The following is a 25334-nucleotide window of genomic DNA, read 5'->3' as shown; positions in this document are numbered from 1 at the left end:
TCTCTGTGTAGCCCTGGCTGTCCTGGAACTCACTGTAGACCAGGCTGGCCTTGAACTCACAGAGGTCCTGCTACCTCTGCCTCCTGAGTGCTGGGATTAAAGGCATGTGCCACCACCAGCAGACTGTCTTTATTTTTGTGTGAAACCCAAAGCTAGAATCTCACTTGGTGGCACCTGTTTTTACTGCACTCAGTGTTCCTCCCTGGCTGCAGAGCCCTTCCCCGTCACTTGCAGGCTGTGTGTGTCTGACTTAGGGGTGCAGCAGTGTGAGAATGCTGCAGGCCTGCATGGTCACAGCTTACGAGAAACTCCTGAGGGTGGAGTCTGGTAGTGTGCACTGCAGGGCTCACACAATTTCTTTCTAGGCCTACAGGCTTCGAAGTATCATTTCCTACTGCAGACATTTCTAGAAACAAAATAGTGCTATAAATCAGATGCTGTTGAGGCTTTCTTATAAGAACTTGAGCAGTGCGAATTCATGATCCCTGTGCACCTCACCTTTTCATGTTCTGTTTTTCTGATCCTTGTCCCTAGCTTCAGTGCAGGGAGCCGGGCTCAGCTGAAAGGGTCCCTCTTAGTGTTTATCATCTCCTGAGCCTGACAGTGACTGTGTGTGGAAAGAGAAAGACATGCACATTTCAAACTAATGGCTAGATCTGACTTTCACTGTTATTTTTATATAAAAAATGTATGTGTTGTTGCAATTTTTGTTCTTTATTGTTTTCTTTTAGAAAGAAAAAAAATTAAATAGCTCAGTTTCCCAGGCAGAACCTAACTGTGGGAGCTAGAAGAATTCATTTGCTCAGATTGTCCCTGTAAACACAGTGCTTTGCTTTCTATTCTAGGACAAAGTCCGCACAGAAAGCTACAGAGATTTCATATACCAAAATCCGCATATCTTCAAAGATAAGGTGAGTGAGTGTCATTGAACTGGCTGGCCCTCTAGGATGATTGACTCAGGCTTTGCTTCCCAGGAGCCTTTGATGCTCTGTGGTGCTGCAGTCTGCTGTCCAAGGTGCTGATGGGGCTGCCATTCGGGGCTCTTTTGTAAAGCTGGACGTCATTCATTACAGAAATAGAACCTAGTAAACTTCACCTATCCAGTTAGTCTAGACTATAATATTTGATTTATGCTGATTTATTTGTGCTTGGAATATATCAGTTATACTCCATGGCAAAGTTTACTCTTAATTATTATTCCACAGCAATACAGTTAAAAATTCATAATATTCATAATAGTTAGGGTGGGATTTGTTACAGTGTGGATATTCACACACATTTGTATGTGGCATGGTCATGTAGCTATTTATGTCTTTGTTTTAAAAGTCTATGACATTGTATATTTTTTCCTGCATTTTATTTATTACTTTTATATATTAAGTAGACTTCATGTTATAACACAAGCTTCTATATCATACTGTACAGTGCATAGTAGAGATTTGCTTTTCAAAGTATTGTTATGGGATGGGGATGGCTTAGTGGTTACACATGCAAGCATGAGGACCAGTGAGTTTGCATCTCTGTAACTGACGTGAAGCTAGATGCAGGAGCAGGTCTGTAAACAGAGGCTGCTCATGCATATCCCGGCTGCCCAGACCTGAATAATAACACAGAAACCATATTAATTACAACACTGTTGGGCCTGCTAACTCAGGCTTCTTATTAACTAACTCTTACATCTTAAATTAACCAATTTCTATTATTTGGTGTTGCCACGAGGCTGTGGCCTACTGGTAAGGTTCTGTCCTGTGTTTATCTCCTTCGGCAGCTACATGGCATCTCCCTGAGTCCACCTACTCTCCTTTTATTTCTTTCAGCCTGGCTTTATTCTGATAAGCCATTGGCTGAAACAGCTTTATTCATCAACCAATAAAAGCAAAACATATACAGAAGCATATCCCACATCACTGGTCCATAACCCAGGATCCCCTCAGGCAAAAGGGAGGCAGCGCCAGGAAACTCCCAGAAGCTCTGGGCAGTTTGCCTGGGGCACATTGCAGTAGATCACAAAGAGATGTTGTTCCAGACTAGCAGAAGGCAAGGATCACAGCTGAGGTTGTCCTCTGCCCTCCACACCTGTGCCATTTATCTTCACAAACACACAGTGCACTGTTGCTGTTTTTTCAATGGGGATGTAGTTAAAAATGGTCTTTCTCTTCCCTCACTGTCCTCTTTCCTTCCTTAATATTGTTTCAATTCTCAAAATTCCTGTGGAGGCCATATGGTAGCTCAATTAATTTAACTTTGGGTGACATTTAATCATCCTCTCACGAGCTCATAATTAATTTGTTTGGAGTCTGTTGAGGAAATCCCCAGTCAGGTGCCTTCTTTATGCTGTGGGTTTCTATCTACAGTTAAAGTCTGCTCATTCACTTTATTATTTACTTATTTTAGAGAAAAGGAAATCCATTTCCATTATCATTTTATAAAACAGCACCGATTATTTTGTTATTCTCACCACTTTTTCAGAGTTTGTCAGGTTTTGCCTGCCTGATCAGTCAGCTATCAGCTAGATGTAATTAGCTACTGAAGTTCAGTGGAGAGTTCAATTAGGCTCTGGAAGCAGATGACCTGGGTCAGAAGCCAGTCACATGGTTCACCAGCTGTGGGGTCCTGGACTTATTTCTTCCTCTCTTTGGAATTTACTTTGCTCATTTGATAAATAAGGATTGTGTGTGTGTGTGTGTGTGTGTGTGAGAGAGAGAGAGAGAGGGAGGGAGGGAGGGAGGGAGGGAGAGAGAGAGAGAGAGAGAATCTGTGTGTCTGTGTGGTATGTACCTCTTGGCACAGGCTCCAAGGCCAGAAGAGGGCATCAATCAAGCATCTTCCTGTGTTGTGTCCCCACTCCATTCCCCTAAGTCAGAGTCTTTCCCTGAACCTGGGCTCAGGGAAAATTGACTAGATGGAAGCTGGCAAGCCCCAGAATCCCTCTTGTCTCTGCCCCATTCAGAGGTATGTTGCATGCCTGCAACACTGGGCTTGTTGCATGGGTGCTGGGGTCTGAACTCTAGTCCTCATGGTTGCCCAGCAAGCACTCTTAACCACTAAACTCTCTCTCCAGCCTGAAAACACGTTCTTAATTGAACTATGCTATGTATATCCTAAATCTTTCTGTGCATTTATTCTTTATAGAAATTATTTCTTATTAACATTTCTTCTCCCATTTTCCAGTGTCATTAAATAACTGGTAAATTTTTCTGTCTTACTCATTTTAAGTATACATTTGAGTGGTATTCAGTACAGTCAAGAAGCTATGACCCTTCACACCATCTATCTCTAGAGCTGTGTTCCTCTTGCAAAGCTGAAACTCAACCTGTTGGTGACTCCCCACTTCTCTCCCTTTGGCTCCTGTACATCACTCTTCTTCCTTATCGCTGTGACTATTCTGAGTCCCTTATATAAGTGGAATCGCCTGCTGTCTGTCTCTTCTCACAGAGTACAGTGGCTCCAAAGACTTCACATTGGAGCGTGTCACAGAATTCCCTTCCTTTTTTTTTCCTTTTTTTTCTTATTTTGGTTTTTCGAGACAGGGTTTCTCTGCAGCTTTTTTAGAGCCTGTCCTGGAACTAGCTCTTGTAGACCAGGCTGGCCTTGAACTCACAGAGATCCGCCTGCCTCTGCCTCCCGAGTGCTGGGATTAAAGGCGTGTGCCACCACCGCCCGGCTCCCTTCCTTTTTAAGGCTGGATAAACTGATTACATTTATATGTGCTGTGCTCTCCATGTAGGGTAAAAGGGACAGCTGGAGCAGGAAACCAACCAGCCACTGAACACCCTGACTCTGAACCCAAAGCCAGTAAAAGAAACACACCCTGTATGTGAGACCTGAGCCAGGGAAAGAAAATCTTTATCCCTGAACCCAGGATTAAAGACACGTGTCCAGACTCTGAAACTAGTGTCAAAGAAATACACCTTGTCCCTAGAATCAGAACCAGTGAAAGAAATACGCCCTGGTCCTAAGATTAGAGTCAAAAGGCTAAAAAGAACCTGTGAAGGAAATACAGTTTGGTCATAAAGTCAGAGCCATCTATGCCCCTGACCAACTAAACTGACCAATCCCAGAGCAGGGAAAAAGTAACTAATCCCTCTTCTCCCTGGAAAAACTCCACCCCTAAGAAGCCCTATCTAAGCCTCTCTGCCATTTATCCCTCCCTGGTAGAGGCAGCCACTCTCCTGACTCCTTCCCAAATAAACCTCTTTCTCAAAAGAGCCTTGGATGACGATCTTCATTCACTGGTGTGGACTAGAAGAACCTGGCTGGGATGTCCCTTAGGGGACTGAGCTGAAAAACCTTGCTGAGATGCTCCCCTAGGGGGCCTGAGCAAGGCAGAGTAGAACAGAAGAACTTGGTAGGAAGCTCTTTAAGGGGGGGGCTGAGCAAGGCCAGGCAGAAAAAAGTAATAACTTTTTGTTGGAGCCGTTCTAGCCGGAGGAGATTGCTATGTTCTGTAAGGGCTTCCCCTTTAGCAGAGTGTTAGCAAAAGAAGAAACATCTTGGGCTGGAGCTCTGCTGGGAAGTTCCCTTAAGGAGGAACTTCTCCTACAGGAGAAGAGCAGGATTGCTATATCCTTCAGGGAGACCATCGCCACCACACCCCAGCTTCAGGTAGCCTGGCTTCCCTATAGTCAGGACACCTTTTCTCTAGGACTGAGCTGTCCTATTGTGGCTCTAGCCTCCAGGCTGTTCTATTGCAGTTCTAGGTAGCCTGGCTTCCTGGTAGTCAGGACACCTGTCCTCCAGGGCTGAGCTGTCCTATTGCTGCTTTAAGTATAGCCTGGCTTCCCAATAAGTCAGGATATCTCTGCAGCTCTACAACTGTAGCACATTCCCCCACAAGCCATCCATCTGTCTGTGGGTGGTCAGGTTACCTCCACACTTTTATCTGTTGTGGACATTGTTGCTGTTAACATGGATATTGAGATGCCCTTTGGGAATCTATCCTCTTTGGAGATGTGCCAAGAAGTAGAATTGCCAGATCCTATGGCAGTTCCTTGTTTTAGTCCTTAAAGGATGCCGCATAGGTTTTTAAAAGTACAGGCTGGAGAGATGACTCAGAGGTTAAGAGTGCTGGCTGCTCTTCCAGAGGTCATGAGTTCAGTTCCCAGCAACCACATGGTGGCTCACAACCATCTGTAATGAGATCTGGTATCCTCTTCTGGTCTGCAGGGATACATGCAGGCAGAATACTGTATGCATAATCAATAAGTAAGTAAATAAATAAATCTAAAGTGGATTTTCTTTCTTTGATTCCCAGCCATGCACAAGGGCTCCCCTTCTTAGTCTTTTCTAACTCCAGTTTTTTGTCCTGTGGCCATCCCAACATGTCTGAGATGTTCTTATAGTTCAGATATGCATTTCCATAATGACTGACAGTGTGGAGTATCTTTCCCTGATACATTTTAATTGTTCATATAATCCAGTGGAAGAATGTCTATACATTAAAAATATTTTATACTAGAAATATTACTTTATATAGTAAGTATATTAAGAGAATAGAATTTAACTTTAATTTATGCTTAGTGTGGGGGCATGAGTGCCTATAATTCCAGCACAGCACTCAGGTTTAAAGCAGTTCTCTCTCTCTCTCTATCTCTCTCTCTCTCTCTATCTCTCTCTCCCCCCCTCGTTGTTTATCAAGAGAGGGTTTCTTTGTATAGCCCTGGCTGTTATGGAACTCCCTCTGTAGACCAGGTTGGCCTTGGACTCCGAGATCTGCCTGCCTTTGCCTCCCAAGTGCTGGGACTAGAGGTGTGTGCACCCAGTTTTGTGGTAGGAATTTTCAGGTTCGGTGCCAGATTGGCCTTCAGGGAAAGTTCCAGGCTACCTTTAAGCCACCTACCAAGACCCAGTTTCAGGAAACCAAAGGTTAGGATGCAGCTCATCCGGTCTGGGTTTGATCCTCACTCTGGCAAAAAGAAGATGAATTCTTGACTGTGTTCCCCCTGGGTCTTCCCCAGAGTGATATAGGTAGCAGCTGTCCTTCCATCAAACAGACTGAGGATCAGTGGCCTCACCTTTGCCAGCGCAGCATGTGATCAAGCGTCTCAGGCCCATTCCAACCTTTTATTCCTAATTTTACAATCGTATTTTAATGAATGTGTAAGGCAATACTATGGGTTCTGTCCCCAACATAGAAATGAACTTGTTTGGGAGCTTTTGCCACAGCGTTATGCTATATGTAGTCACAGTGTATACTTGTACTGTGTTTTATTGCTTTTTCTCTCTTTTGCTTTATTTTATTTGGAACTTGACAAGATTATTTTGTTTGCAATGATATTAAAAGAAAAGTCATAGATATCAGTACTTGGCACTTAAAGTAGATGGGCCCTGGAATGGTACATATTCAGGATAAATTTATAGCATTTGTGGGAGATGTCACATACAATGAAAGATTTATTTATTTTTTTAAAGATTTATTTATTTATTATGTATACAGTATTCTGCCTGCATGAATGCCTGCAAGCCAGAAGAGGGCACCAGATTTCATCATAGATGGTTGTGAACTGCCATGTGGTTGCTGGGAATTGAACTTAGGACCTCTGGAAGAACAGCCAGTGCTCTTAACCTCTGAACCATTTTCCCTAGACCACAAAGAAAGATTTAAAACCCAGCAGTTTACCTCCAGATATTTCTTAGGTTAGCATAGAAGGCATTAGATACCACTGTAATATTCTCAAGCAAAATGTGTTTATTAGATTCCCCTCCCCACTCAAGTCCCTACCCCTTCCCTCTGGTCACCTACCCGTGTGTTCTGTGTTCCCCTTTGCCTTTGTAGCTTTTTAAATTTTATCGGATCTACTTTAGTTCCTTTTGCTCAAGCTTGAAAGGCTTGTTTCTACCCAGTTGTGCCTCAGTTAGACTTTGGCAATAAACAGGGTAAAGCACCTTAATGTTGGCCATGGAATTGCTCAGTTTGTGCAAAGTATCTCTTAATTTAGCACTGTTGGCCTAACTGTAGAAGACCATAGCCAACTGTACCATTATTAATTTAAGATAACTCATAATAATTTGTTTCTGTGCAAAAATGCCATATTTAATCAATAAAGTTACACTTTTTATTAAAAGGTATTCGTATCCCAAAGTACTCAAACATTTTGTACAGTTTGAAACATCAGCCTTTTCATTAGTCGCTGCTTTATTTCCCAGGTCGTTCTGGACGTTGGCTGTGGAACTGGGATTCTCTCGATGTTTGCTGCCAAAGCTGGGGCAAAGAAAGTGATTGCAGTTGACCAGTCTGAAATCCTCTATCAGGCTATGGATATCATAAGGTACATTTAATGCTTGATTTACGATTCATTCTGAATTTGAAAATGTACACATTGCTTAATTTTTAGTAAATGTCTAGTAAAAGGTAGTCAAAATATTTGTCTTTTTTGCAAAAGTCCACTAGCACAATAAAATCTTAAGTTGTCTTGAGCTAGGAGTGCTAGCTCCAAGTCATCCTGACAGTTGTTAGAGAACTGTTCTCGTCCTGTTTTGACCCAGAGTACTGATTATAATAGAAAATCAGGAACTCTCATAGGATGATATTAACACAAGACTCTCCTGAACAAATATGTCAGTGATACTTTCTTTAGGACACAGCAGTTATATTAAAGACGGAGCTTGTGTTTTTATTCTCTGACATCAACCGTATTCCTCCTTTATACTAATTCTGAAATGAGTATAAGTGAGCTGAAGTTGTCGCTGTGTGTATGCCATTCTGCAGTTTTGTAAGGGTTTTTATTTCTCATTTGTATGATGCACAGTTAAGTATGTCGTTGTCATTTTTAGGGGTTCTGTAGCAGGTATCTCAATTGCTTGTGCCAATGAATAATGAGAGTCACCATCCCAACGAAAAACTATTTTAGAAAAGCTAACAAAAATTCATTGTTGGTAGTAAGATTATAGGAAGGCATTTTTGCCTGGAGTTCCAGTATGCAAAACCCTGCTCCTTTAAATATCAGCTTAATCTTGCAGAACTGGACCACTTGTGCTTTCAATTGTATTTTATATTTTATTGAAATGATGGAAAAGGACAGTTTGTTTCCATTCCCAGAGCTTTAGAAACATTTTTGACATGATCATGTTCACATTCATTATATCCGAACTTCAGAACTCAAGGTATAGTGTTCAAACTGAGAGACATGTTTAAAACATTTTTTTAGGTTTTTTTGATTGATTGTTTGTTTGTTTTAAATTGGGTATATGAGTGTTGTGCCTGTATGTGTATATATGTGTGTACTGTGTGCATGCCTGGTGCCTGCAGAAGCCAGAACAGGGCATTGAAGCCCTAGAACTGTAGTTACGGACAATTGTGAGCCACTATTTGCTGAGAACTAAACCCATGTCCTCTAGAAGAGCAACCAGTGCTCTTACCTTCTGAGCCCTAATTTTTATGTACATGTTCAGGTTTCAGTTCCATGATGAGCTCACTGTTTCAGAGGTCATGGCTCAGGGCTAGCTGGATTTGTGTTATGCTGGAGTTGAGGTAGAGTACTTTGTACTGTGGCAGAAGGGTGTGGAGGGAAACTCACTTGATGGTGTGGGTCAGGGGAGATCCAGGGGGCAAGATCTGTTCTTCAGGGTGTAACCTATTTCTCCCAGCTAGTCCCTGCTTCTTTGTTCCGTGTCCCTGTGACATCATGCAGTGGACTTAGCCATTTTTGAAGGCTGTGCGTTCATTACCCAAGCACTTACCCAAAGCCCCAGCAGCCGGCAACACAGCCTTGACACCGCGGCGGAAAGGAAGGTGTTGATGATGCACGGAGGCAGTTCTTTTTAGTCTCCTTTGCTTTGTGGTCATCTCAGCACTCTGTTGTGACCTGTCACTCATGGAGGGTGCTGGTGACCCCGAAGTCACAAGGAGCAGGCAGTAGGTTTTAGAGTGTGGTGCCCCTGCACATGCTTCTCTTGCATCTGTGTAGTGGGAGCGGAGGCCGAGGAGGTAACTCCCTCTCAGTTCTTAGTGCTGGGGCAGGCCACTGCCTCTGCCTGCTTGCTGAACGAATATCTTGCCACACTGTAGGATTTCTGTGTGTTTTTCTAGAGGGGAATGTTCAGAGGCAATAGTTGTATCCTGATACCGATGTTTGTGTAGTCTTTATCTCACTGTGCTGGGTGGGCTGGCTTGACTTGCGCTGTGGGCATTGTTCTGCTCGTCCTTCGTGCCACAGAGAGGAAAACAGGCATGTTTTGCTAAAACTTACATTTTAGTTTTCTTGAAACTGTCAGCTACTAAAGCCATTGTTTGAGCCATACGTGACACATGGGTCAGAGTGCCCGCTGCAGGAGTTCTGAGTGTGCTCTGTGTATCGCAGCCCTGTCCTGTTACTTGTCCCGTTCATGTGTTTTTGTGGAGAATTCTAACATCATCTCGTGTACCATATCAGTAAATGGATCATCAATCGTGTATTTGATTCTTAGTTCAAATTCATTACTAATAACTTATTACAGTGCTCAAACTGTAGGTTCTCCCACTTACTAATAAACTGCTAACATTTCTTTTAGTGAAATAATTTTAGTTATTTAATTTAAATCGGTGTATCAAAGTTTAAAAATAGTTCAGTCAGCTATTCTGAGGTTGCCCGTAGGGAAAATGTACTTAGGATTGCAGAGGTGTTAATGCTGACAAATAAAACTGGAGCATGGGAGAGAAAGGAATTGCTTTCCTGCTATTATGTTTTTAACTGTGCAGAGAGTAATCATTTCAGATACATAAACTTACATGAGGATAGCAAAGCTATTCCACCGGCAGACAGTCGCATGCTGTGTTCACTGTCTCGTCTCTGCTGGATATATTTTGCCATTTCTCTGGTTCTCCCCAACTCAACTATGGACAGCTAACTTATCATTCAGACTTTGATGTAGCTGGGGAGTTTTCATGGGAAAGCTGATCTATCTTATGTTCACATTGCGGTACTTGCAGCCCCAGTGTGAAGTGGAAGGCGCAGTCTTTCATGTTGCCGCTGTCTAATATATTAAGCATGATAAGAAAAGCCTGGTGAGGTGTATAGCTCAGCTTCGAGCATCTGTCTAGCATATGTGAGGCCTGGGCTTGACCCCAACAGCACAAACAGAATAAAAAGAGTAACCAAAGCCAGTTTTGACCTGCTGTCTATCCTGTTTACATAAGCATTTTCTAGAATCTCTGATCTTCTCATGGTGGACATTTAGCAACACTTTGACTAGAACTGATATAGGCTTCCTGAAATGCCAGCTCCTCTAGTCCAGCAGGGACATGAGGGGCTCTGATGGGCACCTGTCTGGTGAGTGAGTAGATGAATGAACTTTCAACATCTAGGACATCAGCAGTCAAGTTGCCCTCCTAGGGCATGGAGCCTCCTCGCCTGCTTGAATTTGATGATTGTTTTCATTGCTGTTTTTACTGTGGGAGAGATTGAGTTACTGTATCATGATTTGTGTAATTCCACATCCGTGTGCCAACGGATGCATGGGGAGTGGAGAACCCAAGCAGTAGCCTTCTCCTGGGCCTACTTCTGAGATGTGTATCCTCCTCCCCTTTTGTTTATCAACCTGGTGTATTTGTTCTTAATGGATTATGTACCTGTGGCTTAAGGAGCTGGGGGAGGTCTGGCGTGTGAGGGGTGGGGAAGGTGTCCTGGTCAGGGCAATAGTTATGGTCATGTTTCAGCCCCTCTGGCACACCCACCTTGTGGACCTCTAATCCCCCTTTGGGGTGTGTGCTGTGAAGAATGAAGAATGGCTTTATTTAGTTTGCTGTGCACTTGAGTGCTGGGTCCTGCACGGGTTTGCCGATCTGATTTTTTTTTTTCTCCCCCACCAAATTGCCAGAATCTTTTGTTTTCTGATACCCTCTTATAAAACCTCTGCTTTTATTATTACATTTTTAATTGTCATTTCAATATGTTTGGGCAACAAAAGATGAAGAATATGTGGTTTTGGCTCACTGAATTGAAAGCTCACAGTGCTGCACCTATTAGAGTATTCTTGTCTCCTGTCACTTACTTTCAACTCTTGTGACACACCTGTGTACTTTTCTCTGAATTTTAGGACCATCTGTCACCACTTTTAAATGTCACTCACTTGATCCTAAATTCTCTTGATGCTCTGTGCTTTCTACTTGTGTATTTTCTCATGTTTCTTAAAATGCTAACCGTGACTGTATATCTAAATCACTGGGCAAAAGTGGATTGCAAGCTTAATCATACACTGCTTACTCTAAAGATACATGAATGGTTCTTCATCGACTTTAAGAAAACCTGACTCCATCAGCCTCACCTTTCAACTCTTGGTGTGACCCCTGCCTCTTCCATATAGTTCACTGCCAGCTCTCTTCTCCCGGGGCCTCTCCTAGTGCCAGCTCCGGAGATCCACAGCACACATGCTGCTGACTGTCTCCATACTTTAACAAAGCAGGCGAGATGGCTGCTCTAAAGGCAGGAAATAAGCAGAGAGGGTTCTGCTCTAGTGCAGTTTCCATACTGAAACAAATTGATAATTCAGTGCTTATTGGATTAATTGAGAACTGCTTAAAGGGTTCTTTTTAACAAAAATATATGTTTATTTATTATGTATACAATATTCTGTCTGTGTGTATGCCTGCAGGCCCAAAGAGGGCACCAGACCTCATTACAGATGGTTGTGAGCCACCATGTGGTTGCTGGGAATTGAACTCAGGACCTTTGGAAGAGCAGACATTGCTCTTAACCACAGAGCCATCTCTCCAGCCCCCTAAAGGGTTCTTTAAAAAAAAAAAAAAAAAAAACAGGGAAGTATTACCAGATTGAAGCTTTATTAGTTTTACAGCAGATTTTGTTAAAGAGATTCATTTAGAATGACTGCACTTGGGTTTCTAAGTTCAGTCTGTAGGCCTTTCCTGAGTGGGGGACGTCAGCTTGTTCTGAAAACTGTGTGGAACAATCTAAACCCATGTTCCTGGGGATGGGGGATCTTTGTCTCTTCTGTGTAGCCTGAATCATGTTCTCTCTCCTCTCCACGTATGTATCTGAGCAGTGATTGCTGGTGCTAGCAGCATTGCAAGATTGTAAATGGCCTGAAGAGACAGCTGGTCACAGAGCAGGCCTGGTCTCCACACAGCCATCCTGAGATGTGTCTGCTTGGGTGGATGGCATACTGCTCCTTTGAGAAGCGTGCAGCTCTAGTATTTTCTAAGTATTCCTTTGAAAAATTCAAAACTAAGCAATTATTTTCTTTTGTTTTTGCATGAAATGCAATATAGATATAGACATAGAGAAGCATGAGTGAGCAGGAAAATTCATAAGTTCACAGAACAGAGGAAACTAAACCCACAGTAAGCATCATCTCCTCTTCCGAATCCACCTTGTCCTCTGCCCTTCCCAGTCAGACGGACTTCCCTGACCGCTCTGCTGCATCCTCTCACACATGTGCCCTCACACGTGGCTGGGATATAAAGCCACAGAGTGAGTCGCCAGGATAGGTGCACCTGCCGACTGACGGGCTTCCAAAGTGGTTATGCCAGGCTGTTTTGGCATCAGTCATATGTAACTGGTCTCATTGGAAGTATCTGCAGGGTTTGTTAATAATGTTGTATAGGCCCACGGAATTCTTCTTAACACCCCTCCCTCCCCCGTTTTTGTTTGTTTTCCGAGACAGAGTTTCTCTGTGTAGCCTTGGCTATCCTGGAATTTGCTCTGTAGACCAGGCTGGCCATGAACTCAGAGATCTGCCTGCCTGCCTGCCTGCCTCTGCCTCCCAAGTGCTGGGATTAAAGGTGTGCGCCACACCACCCAGCAATACCCTTGCTCCTGTTTTTGTTTTTTAAACCATCTAAACTGTCCCTCTTAGTGAGTTATTTATTGCATTGCCCATTCTTTCTTTTCTTCCATAATTTTTTTTTTAAAGATAGCCTTGATATTACAGTCTGAATTTAAGTGTAGGTGAGCAGGGACCTCCAGAGAACCTAACTTGTAAGGGGGAAGCCCTCTTATCCCCACACCTACCCACAGGCCTACTTACCTACCGAAAGAAGCCAGGTAGGAAGCATGTGTTCCATATGATTCCCTTAGCAGCAGTCTGCAGACTAAAAATCTCACACGCGGTGAAAAAACCAAAATTACCAGGAGTTCAAGGCCAGGCTCAGCTATATAGTAAGTTCAAGATGGTCTCAGAGAGGGAGGCGCGTGGCGGGAGGGGGATAATAGTTTTCTGAGACTGAGCAACCATAGCCTTTCATGTATTGCTGATCATGGTCACCCATGATAAGGGCTTCAACAAACTGTACTTTACAATGAATGCTTTAATGTTCACAGAACAGAGGAAACTATGCCCTGATGTTAGGGTGAGTTTCTTTTTGATGCAGGAAAGCCTCCCATGTAATTAAAATGTACAGTCTCTAACTGAGAACGTGATTTAATTAGGTAGCAACTTAATCTTCAGCTTGCTTCCTGAGGTGGCCATTTTAATTCTGTCATCTTAGATTGCAGAAAAGAGGGGTTGAAAAATATATCTCTGTCATCAAGTATGTAGTAATGTAAGTACTTTTAGGCAAGGTTACAAGTTTTCTTTTTCCTCTGGTGGCTTTGTTTTCTGTTTGATTAATTTTGTTTGCTTGGTGTTTTGTAGCCCAAATCAATCTTGAACTTGGGCAATCCTCCTGTCTCAGCCTCTTAAATATTGTGATAACAAAAGCGTACCACCATGCCTGTTCTAAAAATAGTTTATGACGGGGATAGGTCCTCAGTTCCTCTGCACCGGAATGACTTTAATGGTCTGTGTCATGTTTGAGGTGTGTCTATGGTGTTCACAAATGTGTAGTCTGTGCCAGGTGCTAGCCTTGTCTCTCACCCTGAGTTACACTAGGCTGGGGAGGTTAGCAAGTTTCCTGAGAGTGGGCAGCTGTCAGTAGCTGGAAGGTGTTGTAGGCCCTGGCTTCTAGCCCCCCCCTCACTGCTGTTTCTCACTAATTCTGGAAACCTTGCCTTTGTTGTCCTTGCTGCTGTTTCCACACTTGCTCTTTACTTGCTCTTTGTTCTTACAGATACCGTGACTGTATAGAGGAGAGTATTCTTCATAAATGCAGGTTTCTTTTCAGGCTGAAGTATTGTTGCTAGTTCATGTTATTGCCTTGTTAATCAGAGAGGTTTTGGGTACCCATCAGCTGACTCTTCTACTACCCAGGCAAAGGGATTTAAGCATCACTTTGTTCAACAGTGTGAACATTCTGGAAAATAATCAGTTAACCAGCTTTTAGAGTCTGTTTAGCAAACTAGGACATGGGTTGGCAAGAACTTTCTGAATAGAATTTGAGTGGCCTGAGCTAGTCTCTGATGTCAGCAGACAGGACTACGTGAAATTAAAAAGCATTTGCATAGCAAAGGGAAACTATCAGCTGAACACAGACAGCCCCAGCTTGGGAGACAAGCCTTGCTAGCTATACTTCAGGCAGGGCCAATGCCCAGAATTTACAGAAACTAAACACCAAAGCATAAACCTTCCAGCCAACAAATGGGCTGCTGAAGCAAACAGGTCTCAGAAGAAGAAGCACAACTGGCCAGCAATTACTTTAAAAACTGTCCCTATCCCCAGGCATCAGAGGAATGCAAGTTAAAACTATTTTCAATACTGCCTCACCCTAGTCAGACTAACTGTCATCTAGAAATCTGACAGCAAATATTGGAGAGGATGTGGGGGAAAAGAATCCTTTATTCATTGCTGTGCAGATTGGTGCAGTTTAGAGGGACCTCAGAAACAACTGTGTGACCCAGCCATTCTTCCCCAAGCATTTACCACAGAGGTATTTGCACATCCGTGCTTATTGCTGCTCTGTCATCTGGCTGCAAGGAAATGGAGCCAGCTTAGATGAATGGAGAATGAAATGTAGTACATGTACGAAATGAAATATTATTCAGCTATAAATAAAAATTAAATCATGAAATTTACAGGAAAATAGATAGAAAACATAATATTAAGCTTGGTTTCCCAAATTCAGAAAAAAATCTCATGTTCTTTTTCATCTGCAGATCATAGCCTATAATGTATAGTGTATATATGTAGGCAGATTTAAGTGTGTATGATACAGTACACCATTATCAAAGGAAACCAAGAGAAGCTAATATTAGGTGATAAGGAAAGAGAATTCAGGCAAGGGGGCATGAGTCATGGAAAAGTATATTAAGCTAATTTTTTTTTTTCTAGTTTGAACTCCATCATAATTTTCCCTACCTTTCTATGGTATAAGTACATAACAATTTAATTGATAGTAGATGTGTAAAACCCTGAGTGATGCTCCTGACTTTAGAATGGTCATGCTAACTGCAGAAGTTCACAGAGATCCGTAGTTTGGGGCTGGACAAGTGTTGAAGTGGCTCCAGTAATCTAGCTGTGCCATGCCTTATTTGAGTAAAATGTGATGATTTTTTATACAGTTTGTAAACAAAATATTTAATAGTCTGATTTAATTCATTATAACTTTCAGACTAAATAAACTTGAAGATACCATTATACCCATTAAAGGAAAGATTGAAGAAGTGAGTCTCCCTGTAGAAAAGGTGGATGTTATTATATCAGAGTGGATGGTAAGTAAAGTTTAAAATTTTTTTTTCTCTTAAATGAACATGGGAGCAGTTTTTACTCTTTATATTTGATGAATGACGGTGGCGGCAGGTGTTTCGTGGCTTCTGCCAACTAGCAGACATATTCTTCTGCTTTTTAGGTTTGTAGGGCCAACTCCAAGGACTAGGAAGGATGAGCTAGGGCTGTGCCTTCCAAGTGTCTCCACCCTACTCTGTGCTGTCTGGCCCGCTGCGCTGTGCCGTCCGTGTCCTTTCGTGCACTGAGGGGCTCATTGACTTGGTTCCACCGTCTTCTAGATTGTGTTGAAACCTTGCGTCGAGGCGGACTATTTAAGTATGTAATGAGACCATGGTATTTAGCAATGGGTCAGAGTTATTGACATAGCTTGGTGAAGCCTATTCAGTCACAGATTTCCTATTTGGAAATTTGAAGGTTTTTTTAAAGTTCTGTAGATAAACTATATTATCATGTAGTAAGTTTATTAAAACAGTTTAAGCTACAATTTTCTATTTTTTTTAATGGACATAATTACCATCCGTAAAATGGCAGTTACTTTTGCGAGCTTTCCAAGTGTTAGGGTTTAATCGTCACTGTCTAGTTCAGAGTGAGTGTCCCCTGGGCGTGGACAGCATAGCTTTAAGTTTTATTATTTTATTTTCTTCTTTATTGCAAGTGGGTTTGCAGGACATATTTTGACCTGGTGTATCATTCCAAGAGGCAGGTCCAGCAGCCCTCTGGTCTCTCTGTGCTGTTGGGTGTTGTGTTTCATTTCAGCTGGCCTGCCAGTGAAGCCCTTGAGGCTGCCACCATGAGAATGGATGGTCTTTCCTCATCTCCTCTGCTTTAAGGGCTAGAAACTCAGATTTGTATTATTATTGTGAAATTTTTAAATAATGTAAAATTATGAAAGTTAAGCAAATACCCCTTTGTTTGCCACAGTGTTTTCTATGGTAATCTTAACTAGCTGGTGCCATTGGCTCAAGATAAGGAAAGATAAGAGGACTCTCACTTCCAAGGAAGGCTTTACCTGGGCTGTCTGCTAAGAGCCTCTGCTCTGCCGTCTGCGCCTTAAGACGCATGCAGTCTGTTCCTGTGCAACCTCTCTTTCTGTTTTATTGTAACCCATTTTTATAAATTTTATTGAGATTATAATATACTTATAGTTTCCCCCTTCCTTATCTCTCCAGCCCCTCATGTGTGTGTGTGGGAGGGGGGGGTGTATATGGCTGCGGTTGTGTGTTCCTAGATATATACGTATGATCAGTCCATTTAATGTTGTCTGTGTGCGTATGTTTTCAGGGCTGACCACGTGGTGACCTTTTGCACTTTAGTTGAAGCTTCTGTCAGAGCCGTCACAGGTTATGTGTTATAGACCGTTATTATTAAACCTCTTTCCTCCAGAGAGCTACAACTCACTTGGTACTGGCAGATTCCATCACAAGTCTCAGTGTAAATAAACGATGATGGACTCTCTCCGCAAGGGAACTTGTCCTGACAGCTGTATGTGTGAGTGTCTGTGTAAGTGCGAAGGCAGATGGTGTGTGGCAGGTTGAGGATGTTGCTGGGAGTCAGACTGCGTGAGCTTCAGCCTTGCTTCATTTCCTCTGGGCATGTGTGGAGCCTCTCTGCCTCGGCTTCCTGCTCCATAAAATGAAGAGACAGTAGCCCTCACTTCATGGCTTTTGTGAGGATCAGATGATGGCTCTGGTGCAGTCTAACCCTCAGGAACAGCTGCTCGGTTTCGGACAGTAGCGCAAGCAGGGGAGTGAGCTGCTCGACTGGGCCCTGAAGCGTAGACTGGCTGAGTAGCTGCCCAGATGGCTCCCCTGGACAGCAGAGACTGTGCCAGGATCATCCTGTGCTCCCTCCTTTCGGACATGACATTCAGAGTCAGCCTGGGTTTGTCTGTGCTTACCGACCCTATGGTTCTGAAGAACAGCTGTAACCTTGACTCCCTGGATGAGGAGGACAGCGGTGTGTGCACAGTGACTCCCTGGATGAGGACAGCGGTGTGTGCACAGTGACTCCTGGATGAGGAGGACAGCGGTGTGTGCACAGTGACTCCTGGATGAGGAGGACAGCGGTGTGTGCACAGTGACTCCTGGATGAGGAGGACAGTGGTGTGTGCACAGTGACTCCTGGATGAGGAGGACAGCGGTGTGTGCACAGTGACTCCTGGATGAGGAGGACAGCGGTGTGTGCACAGTGACTCCTGGATGAGGAGGACAGTGGTGTGTGCACAGTGACTCCTGGATGAGGAGGACAGTGGAGTCCACACAGTGTTTCCCATCTTCACGGCTCCTGTGGATCTTGTAGATGTTACGATGTGATTTTAGTGTTTGGTTCTTAACCACTGTTGACTGTTTTCTAGCACAGCTGTGTTCAGAATGTTGGCGTCAGACTGTGGCCTCGCCGTCCTTCACTTTTCGTCCATCTCATCAACATGAGAGCACTCCAAGTTCTCTTTCATGTGCTCTTGAGTCCTGTATCCCTGATTCCATGGCTGTGAGTGTCTGCTTCTTGCCTTAGTTGCTAGGCCGTGCTGTTTCCCACAGAACCTTCCCAATGTCTTGGAGAGAATTGGTTTCAGTCTGATTTCTTTCCCCTGCAGATATTTTGTTTTCATGTCAGAATGGCTGACGTTCTTAGATATGTGTCTGAATGTGGCGAGCCTGTGTCTGGTGTCCCTGGAGGCCGTGTTCATTGGGCTGCAGGTTTCTGAGTCTTCATCTTAGAACATGTCTTCGATACGTCTGCTCTGCTTCAGGACCTCACAGATTGAGGGTCTGCTCTCCCAATAGGATTTTTTTTCAGTCTGCAGTCCTTGCCCTGGGTTAGATTTTCTTCAAGTCCTTCCTGACTGTGGTGCTTTTTTTCTTTTGTAATGATTGCAAGTCTTTCCCTCAGTGCAATCCCTGCTTTTCAGCATCTCCTCTTGTTGCTTTACTTTCTCATCTTTGAATTCCATTCCTGTTTTATGCTGAGTAATGCCCCCGTGTTCTGTAAGTTGTGCTTGTTACCAGGCTGGAATGCACATCTTTTTGCACCTTACCCTCTCGCATTTATTGTGTGGAATGATGGGGAGGAACTGCCGTGGAGTGTTGGGTAGCTGCTGTGCCTTGCTTTGTTTTTCCTCCTGCACACACATGGACTCTGCGCAGATTTGCCTGGCACTAGCACTCACAGGGCGTTGTGTCGCTTAGAGTTGGTAATAATGGCCCTTCAGGGCCTACCGCTGCCCTAAGATGATTTGGCTCTGCTCTAGCCCTGCAGCATTCCAACCTTCCCCCCTCCCTCGAGTTCAGCTAGTCAGCCTCTATAGGTGCAGCATCTTGGGGACATTCACTCACGCAGTGGAACAAAGCCCCTTGTCAACTTGAAACACAGGAAGTATACTAGGAATTTACCTTATTGACTTTGGCAGGATTTTAGATCACTGGCTTTGGCTCAGTTCTTCGAGCCACATCAAGCATTAATTAAATTAGGGCTTTGCTTTTCCCTGAAGCAAATTTGTGCTCCAGAGTCTTTTGGAGTGGGGTGGAGTGAGGAGGAAGTGTTTGGCCACCCAGTACCAAGCTGTTTGGGTGAGCTACTGTGTTTGGCCACCCTTGTTATATGAGCCAGTTCCTTGTAGTCCTCACCTGAGCTGCGCCCCATGCTTCTTCTGCAAGTTTAGCAAATGCTGTTAGGACAGAAACTTACCGGTTCATCTGACAAAGGATGGGCTTTTTTTTTTTTTTAACTATATATTTGTTGTATTTGGAAGATTGATGTCTTGTTCTTTTAACTCTCTAATCATACTGCTAGTTATTGTGCCCTATAGCCTTGAAATTGTGTGTGCGTGCATACGTGTGTGCATGCAGTGTGTGTGTATTATGTATCACTGTTAGTGTTTATGGTATTATAGCAAAGTACTTGAGGCTGGGTAATTTACAGATATAGATGATAGAAATTTCCAAAAACTGAAGAGTTTGCAAAGCTGTAAGTCCAAAGTCAGAACCTGTGTCTGGTCAGGGTCTGGTGTCAGCTGCCAAGATAGTACTGTGTACTCTAGAGGAGTGGACACTGTCCTGCCATAGACAGGACAGAAGGGGGCAGGCCCACCACCTCAAGTGTGAGCAGCTTCCTCCTCATGGCTCAATTACTTTGTAAAAGTCCCCCGTTGTATTATTTTGTGACGGGATCTTCCAGACTGACCTCACATGGCAGTGTACAGCTCTGGCTGGCCCTGAATTGGCTGTACTTCTGATTCAGTCTCCTGAGTGCTGGAAGGCGAGGCGTGCTCCATCATGTCCAGCTTCCCTTCCACCTCCCGTTCTGTAGTCAGTTTTTAGTTAGCATATAGAATAAAGGGCTTTATTGTAATGTTTTCACATATGTGTCTCACTGTATATTGCTCATAATTCCCCACTGGCTCGCCTTCCCCCTTCCCTGCTGGTCTCTTGCCTCCTACATGGCCTCTTCTGCTTTCAGGTCATTCTTATATGTAAATGTGTATGAGAATCAAGTTTACTTCACGTCAGAGAAAACCTAATTCTTGCTTGTCTTTGTACATGTTACACTCTTAGTCTTCCTTTTTTTAGGCTCCTTTATAGTCCCTCATCTGTTTTCTTGTCCTTTGTATGAATTTTTTAAATACAAAGTCTGCATATGAGAGGAAAATATGTTTGCCTTTCTTACTTTACTTTATACCAGTACATTGTTGGTTCAGTTTTAATATATGAATTTAGGGAGACACACTGGGGCATAGCATGCTCTGCTGTGTCTCTTTAATATGGTTGTCTTTCCTAAATGTGCCAGTTAATACTTTGGTTGTTCTCGTAAGTGTGGACTACCCTCTTATAATTAATGATTCCCCCGATTTGATGTGAGGACTCTTGCTCTAGAAATACATTGCATCCTTCAGCCGTGAGAGCTAACTGAGCCTGGAGTAAGGGTGTGTGTGTGTTCTGAGATCTTGAGATGCTGTTGCTGTTCCTTTTTCAATTTTCCTAAAACTGCCGCAGTGCAAGGGGAAGGGTCTTGTACTGGTCAGGTCAGAGTGCCATCTAGTGGAAGAGAGGTTTTTAAACTTTAGCGTTTTCCAGACTGAAAGGAGCAAGTCCATGGCACTAGTGAGTAAGCACTGTGTGGTCAGAGTCAGTGGGCCGACCATGGTGTTGCAAGACAGTGACCAGCACATACTGGATGCCTAGCAGGAGCAGCCTCTGTGATGCTCATGTTCATTCTTCCCCACACAGAACGCAGTAATCAGGTGAAGTACTAGGAAGCAGGAGCTCCTTTGATGAATGTTTATTATACACATGCAATTTACTATCTTTTGACTACACACTAATATAAAAATACTAAAAAATGTATCCTTCACCTTTCCCCTGTCAGTCAGGACCCATCTCCCTCCTCCACCAGATTCTGTGATTGCCCTTTTAAAGTGTGTGCATCTCCAGCCCAAAGCATGCTCACTCCTTAGCACCCTGTCTGTGGCAGAATAAAAAGTGCAGATTCTAGTCCCACACTTAGGTTCATGGACACTTACGTTACTGAACTTTTTTTAGTATTTATATTAATTTATATTAATATATTAATATTATCTATATTTCTGCCATTTCACATTTTATTTTGCTTTTGTTCTTGTGGCAATTGAACCCGGCTTTTTGTCCATAGTAGGCAAGTCCTTTACCTCTGAACCACACCCCCAAGTCCTTCCCTTTAACCTGTGTTTCTGTACTTAAGTGGATTTTTCACAATAGTTCCTAACATAAAATACCCAGGTTACAATTTGTCAGCTTTATGTTTAAAATCCACCTGGTATTTGCCCAGCACTGGCATAACTGGATCACCTTGTGGGTATGGTTTAGTTTTTTGAGGCCCTCTGTACTGATTTCCATAACGACTACACTAGCTCACATTCCCACTCTTTGAGTAAATGTGCCCTGTGTCTCTTCTGTGTCTTTCTATGAAGTCTGGCTTTTGATGTCAAAGCCCTTGGTCTTTTCCCCCAAGAAGGTGAAAATATTTTTATAGACTCTATTCCTTTTCCTCTTACACTTGACCTTGGATCCACTCTTGGGCTTTCTGCCATGCAGTTTGGTGGTGCTGATTGCACTGTTGAATTCTGTGTAGACACATTAGATCCTGTAGGTGTGTTATGGGTTAGGTCTTGTAGTTTTGTATTGGGTACAAGCAACATTATCCCCTCTAAGTTATTTCAGATGACTGTTTGTCAACAGTCTTTCCCAGAGTAACTTTATTTTTTACTACCTCTTAACTTGGCTTTTGCCTCAGGGTGTTTCAGTCATTTGATTATTTGAAATTAGGAAAGAGTCTGGTACTGAAAGTTTCTGCCTTTATTTAATCACCAGTGAGCCTGTACCAGGAAGATGTGAGCATGTTAGGAGTAGGCTCCTGTTTCCACAAATGTGAGTCTGCATCTCTGTGTTCCATGTGTTCTTTTGAAGGACAAATGCAGCGTTAAATTTTATAAAGTAAATGTCAGTCTTGAAAGAAGAATGCCCCATGAGCATCATAGGAGGCAATATCAGGTATAATCCTTCCAGATGGTGTCCTACAGGTGAGGCAGTAGCCTGTGAAATTGTACTCTGAATTGCACCACAGATGATTGGGGCATTTGAGCAAAGCTTTCTGTTATCGGTAATAAATGACTTGGTTCAGCACCGGGGACAGTTCCCAGGAGTTAAAGCTGTTTGGTTCCATTCACAGCCTTTAGCAGAGTGAAGTTAAGCAAACTGGAAAGTTAAGAGGAAGGACAGTAGCTGCTAACAGCTCACACACCATCATCACCCCCTCACTTCTTACTCTTCTCTCATATATCACATCCTGACTTCTGTTTCTCCTCCCTCCTTTCACCCCAGACCCCCCACCCATCCCCTCCGATTGACTTCAGAAAGGGACAGGCCTCCCAAGGATATCAACCAAGAACACTAAGCTACACAACCATAATATATTTAAATAGAGGACCTAGCTAAGATCCATACAAGCTCCCTGTATTGTTGGTTCAGTCTCCGAGAGCCCCCATGAGCCCTGGTTAGTCATCCACTCACTTTTAATGAGGTATATTAGTTAATTTTTCTCAGTGTCATGCATTAATTCTACATATAATTGACATGTCACGTAATCTTTCACAGTAGTGTTTCAGTTGCTCACTAAGAAGCCACTCTGAAGTATTCTAATTCACATAGTTTAAAATTGTGATCCCATTTGAAATGGGCAGTTTTTCGTTTCAGAATACCTGAGTCCTCCAGTACCCATGTCATCTTAATACAAATATGTAATCTTCCAGTCAAGCAAATCTAATGGAAATTGAGACCATGGCTTCTGTCATCAGACCAGGGTCACATTCTGTCTGAGTTCACTCACTGTTTTGTGACTGGATTTCCTTTCTAGGTCTGAAGCTGTTACCCTTTCTTTGCCTCAGTTTTTTCAGTAGGTGATGGCAGTGACAAATGCACTCTGAGATAACTAAATGACATGTTCTCCATAAAGCTCAGCCAGCACCGCTATTAGTACTCAGCAGTTTCAGTTTTAAAACAGAAGCTCGCTTTAGATAGGCCATGTTATTTTTTACCATTTTAAAGGCAACTCTCCTTCGTCAAAGCAGTGTAGACACTCATGCAGTGGATGCTGTTGCTCATGCAGAGCTTGCTGCTCCACACAGTGTGGACCATGTGCTTGCACTTCTTGAAGCCTACGTTGTAGGGCCATTTATGATTGGCTGAGACGAAACAGTCAAGGACATAGATATGGATGAGCGTCAAAGAAGAGAGCGTACATAGTGACTTTGGAAAAATCCACTTAAATGGATTAACAATTGAGCTATTACCTGAATAGCAGGATAAGCAGTTACCAGTGAACTTCAGCTCTGAGTCCACAGCAGTGTGACAGAGTACCCACTGTGACTGTATGATTTGTTGTTTGAGGGGATGTTTTCCCACTGACTGGCTGCTTCCTCCAGTTTTTGTTTGTTTGTTGGTGGTTGTGTGTGTGTGTGTTGTCTCTTTTTGTATTCCTTGCTCCTCTCCTGTTGTTTGTTTGTTGGTGGTTTTGTGGGGGGGTGTTGTCTCTTTATGTATTCTTGGCTGTCCTGGAGTTTGCTATGTAGACCAGAATGACCTCAGACTTACAGAGATCCTCCTGGGTGCTGAAATTAAGGTGCATTCCACCACATCTAGCCACTCCTCTATTCTTTAACTTAGGGTTCACCAAGGACTTTGACATAATAAAAGCTTATATGGGAGCAGAATCTTGCTTTAGAATGGAAATCTTGATTGGAGCGAGCCATGAACAGAGGGAGAGGGGTTGGAAATGGGAAGAACCGACTTCTGTAGCTCTTACTTTCTGTCCCTTTAGCCCTGATCAAAGCTCATCACCACTGAGTCTGTGTTAGACATGTTGGTCTTCACGGGTACCAGGTGCTATGCCTAACTCTGCATATGAACAATGAATTCTTTGCTTTTGGAATTCTCTGGCCAGTAACAGCTGGGCGGAAACTGGGGAGCAGATCCGGCAGCTATGGAGGGTGTCTGTGCATGAGTGGTTACATCCCTTGGTCACTCTGTGGGAGATCCTCAGAGTTGATACTGATTTGGATAGTTTGAGCAAATAGTTAAAATTGTATTTCTTTAGTTATAAATTATAAAGACATTTTGAGAAGTTTTATATTTTCTCATCTAGTTTGATTAAATGAATAATTCAAGAAAAATGTATTGAGGGTATTAGCTAGTTTTATGTCTTCTTGACACTGGTTAGAGCCCTTTTAAAAGAAGGCACCTAAATTGAGAAAACTGTGAGGCATTTTCTTAATTGATGATGGTTGATGTGGGAGGACCTAGCCCATTGTGAGTAGTGTTAACCAAAGGCAGGTAGGTGGTCCAGAGTTGTATGAGAAAACTGGCTTTGTATAAGAGTGTTTTGCCTGAATGTATATGTTGACTTTCCTCCACCTGTGTGGATCTGGACCTGAAAGAATGGGCTGACTACAGCAATTGTAGCCAGCCTTACTCCAGTTCCAGTGTACTTTATACACGGATGTAACAAAAGAAGCAGTGATCCAAGGAAGGCTGTGTGAGTTCAGAAAGGCATGTAAATAAGTGTCAACTAAAAGCACATGCTCAATATTAATAGAGCAGCCCTTTCCCAGAACTTTCTCAGGACAGACCAATTTTAACAAAATGCCTGGCATATGCCATGGATTATATGTGGGAAAGACTGAAAACTAGGCAGAAGACCATAAGAGACTCTGGGTACACTGACTAAATTGGGGGTCTATAGCTGATCTGACATCCAGTAAGGATTAACATGGTTTATAAATTGAATGTAAATGTTTGACACAGAAGGCGTGAAATCACGTCCAGGAACAACATGCGCCTGAGGAAAAAGCCCTGTGCCTTCTCTCTGGAGCCTCTCTCACAGTTCCCCAAGGCCTTGTTCGCCATGGCTCATTCTCTTGACCATTTTCCAACCCTATGTCTGTGTTCCACATGTGTGACTCATGCCAGGAGAGGGCACTGGAGCCCCCTGAAGCCAGAGTTAGAAATGGTGTGAACCACCCTGTGGGTGCTGGGACCCAGACCACTCCTTCAGAAGCAGCCAGTGCTCCTCACTGTTGAGCCATCTCTCCAATCTCTAAGCCCTCAGTTCTCTTTTCCCTTTTTCTTTTAATTTTTAAAATTATTTTGGTTTTGATTTTTCAAGACATCGTTTCTCTGTGTAGGCGTCGCTGTCCTGGAACTCTGAGAGTCACCTGCCTCTGTCTTCCTAGTGCTGAGGATTAAAGGCGTTTGCTACTCATGCCTGACTTCAGG

The 25334-nt window shown here is 43.2% G+C and overlaps 1 protein-coding gene across 2 annotated transcripts in view; it reads left to right on the top strand.

The window, feature by feature from the left end:
* The window catches only part of Prmt3 (protein arginine methyltransferase 3), a 74036-nt gene that overhangs the window by 10870 nt on the left and 37832 nt on the right, over positions 1–25334 (top strand). For both annotated transcript variants that reach the window (XM_038314139.2, XM_038314140.2), the window contains 3 exons: positions 846–911; positions 7147–7268; positions 15419–15518. In XM_038314139.2, the coding sequence (XP_038170067.1) occupies positions 846–911; positions 7147–7268; positions 15419–15518 (288 nt within the window). The remainder of the gene's footprint in view (positions 1–845; positions 912–7146; positions 7269–15418; positions 15519–25334) is intronic.

Source organism: Arvicola amphibius, chromosome 12 (assembly GCF_903992535.2).
Source record: "Arvicola amphibius chromosome 12, mArvAmp1.2, whole genome shotgun sequence".
NCBI classification, from domain to species: Eukaryota; Metazoa; Chordata; class Mammalia; order Rodentia; family Cricetidae; genus Arvicola; species Arvicola amphibius.
This window is presented reverse-complemented; position numbering and strand designations above follow the sequence as displayed.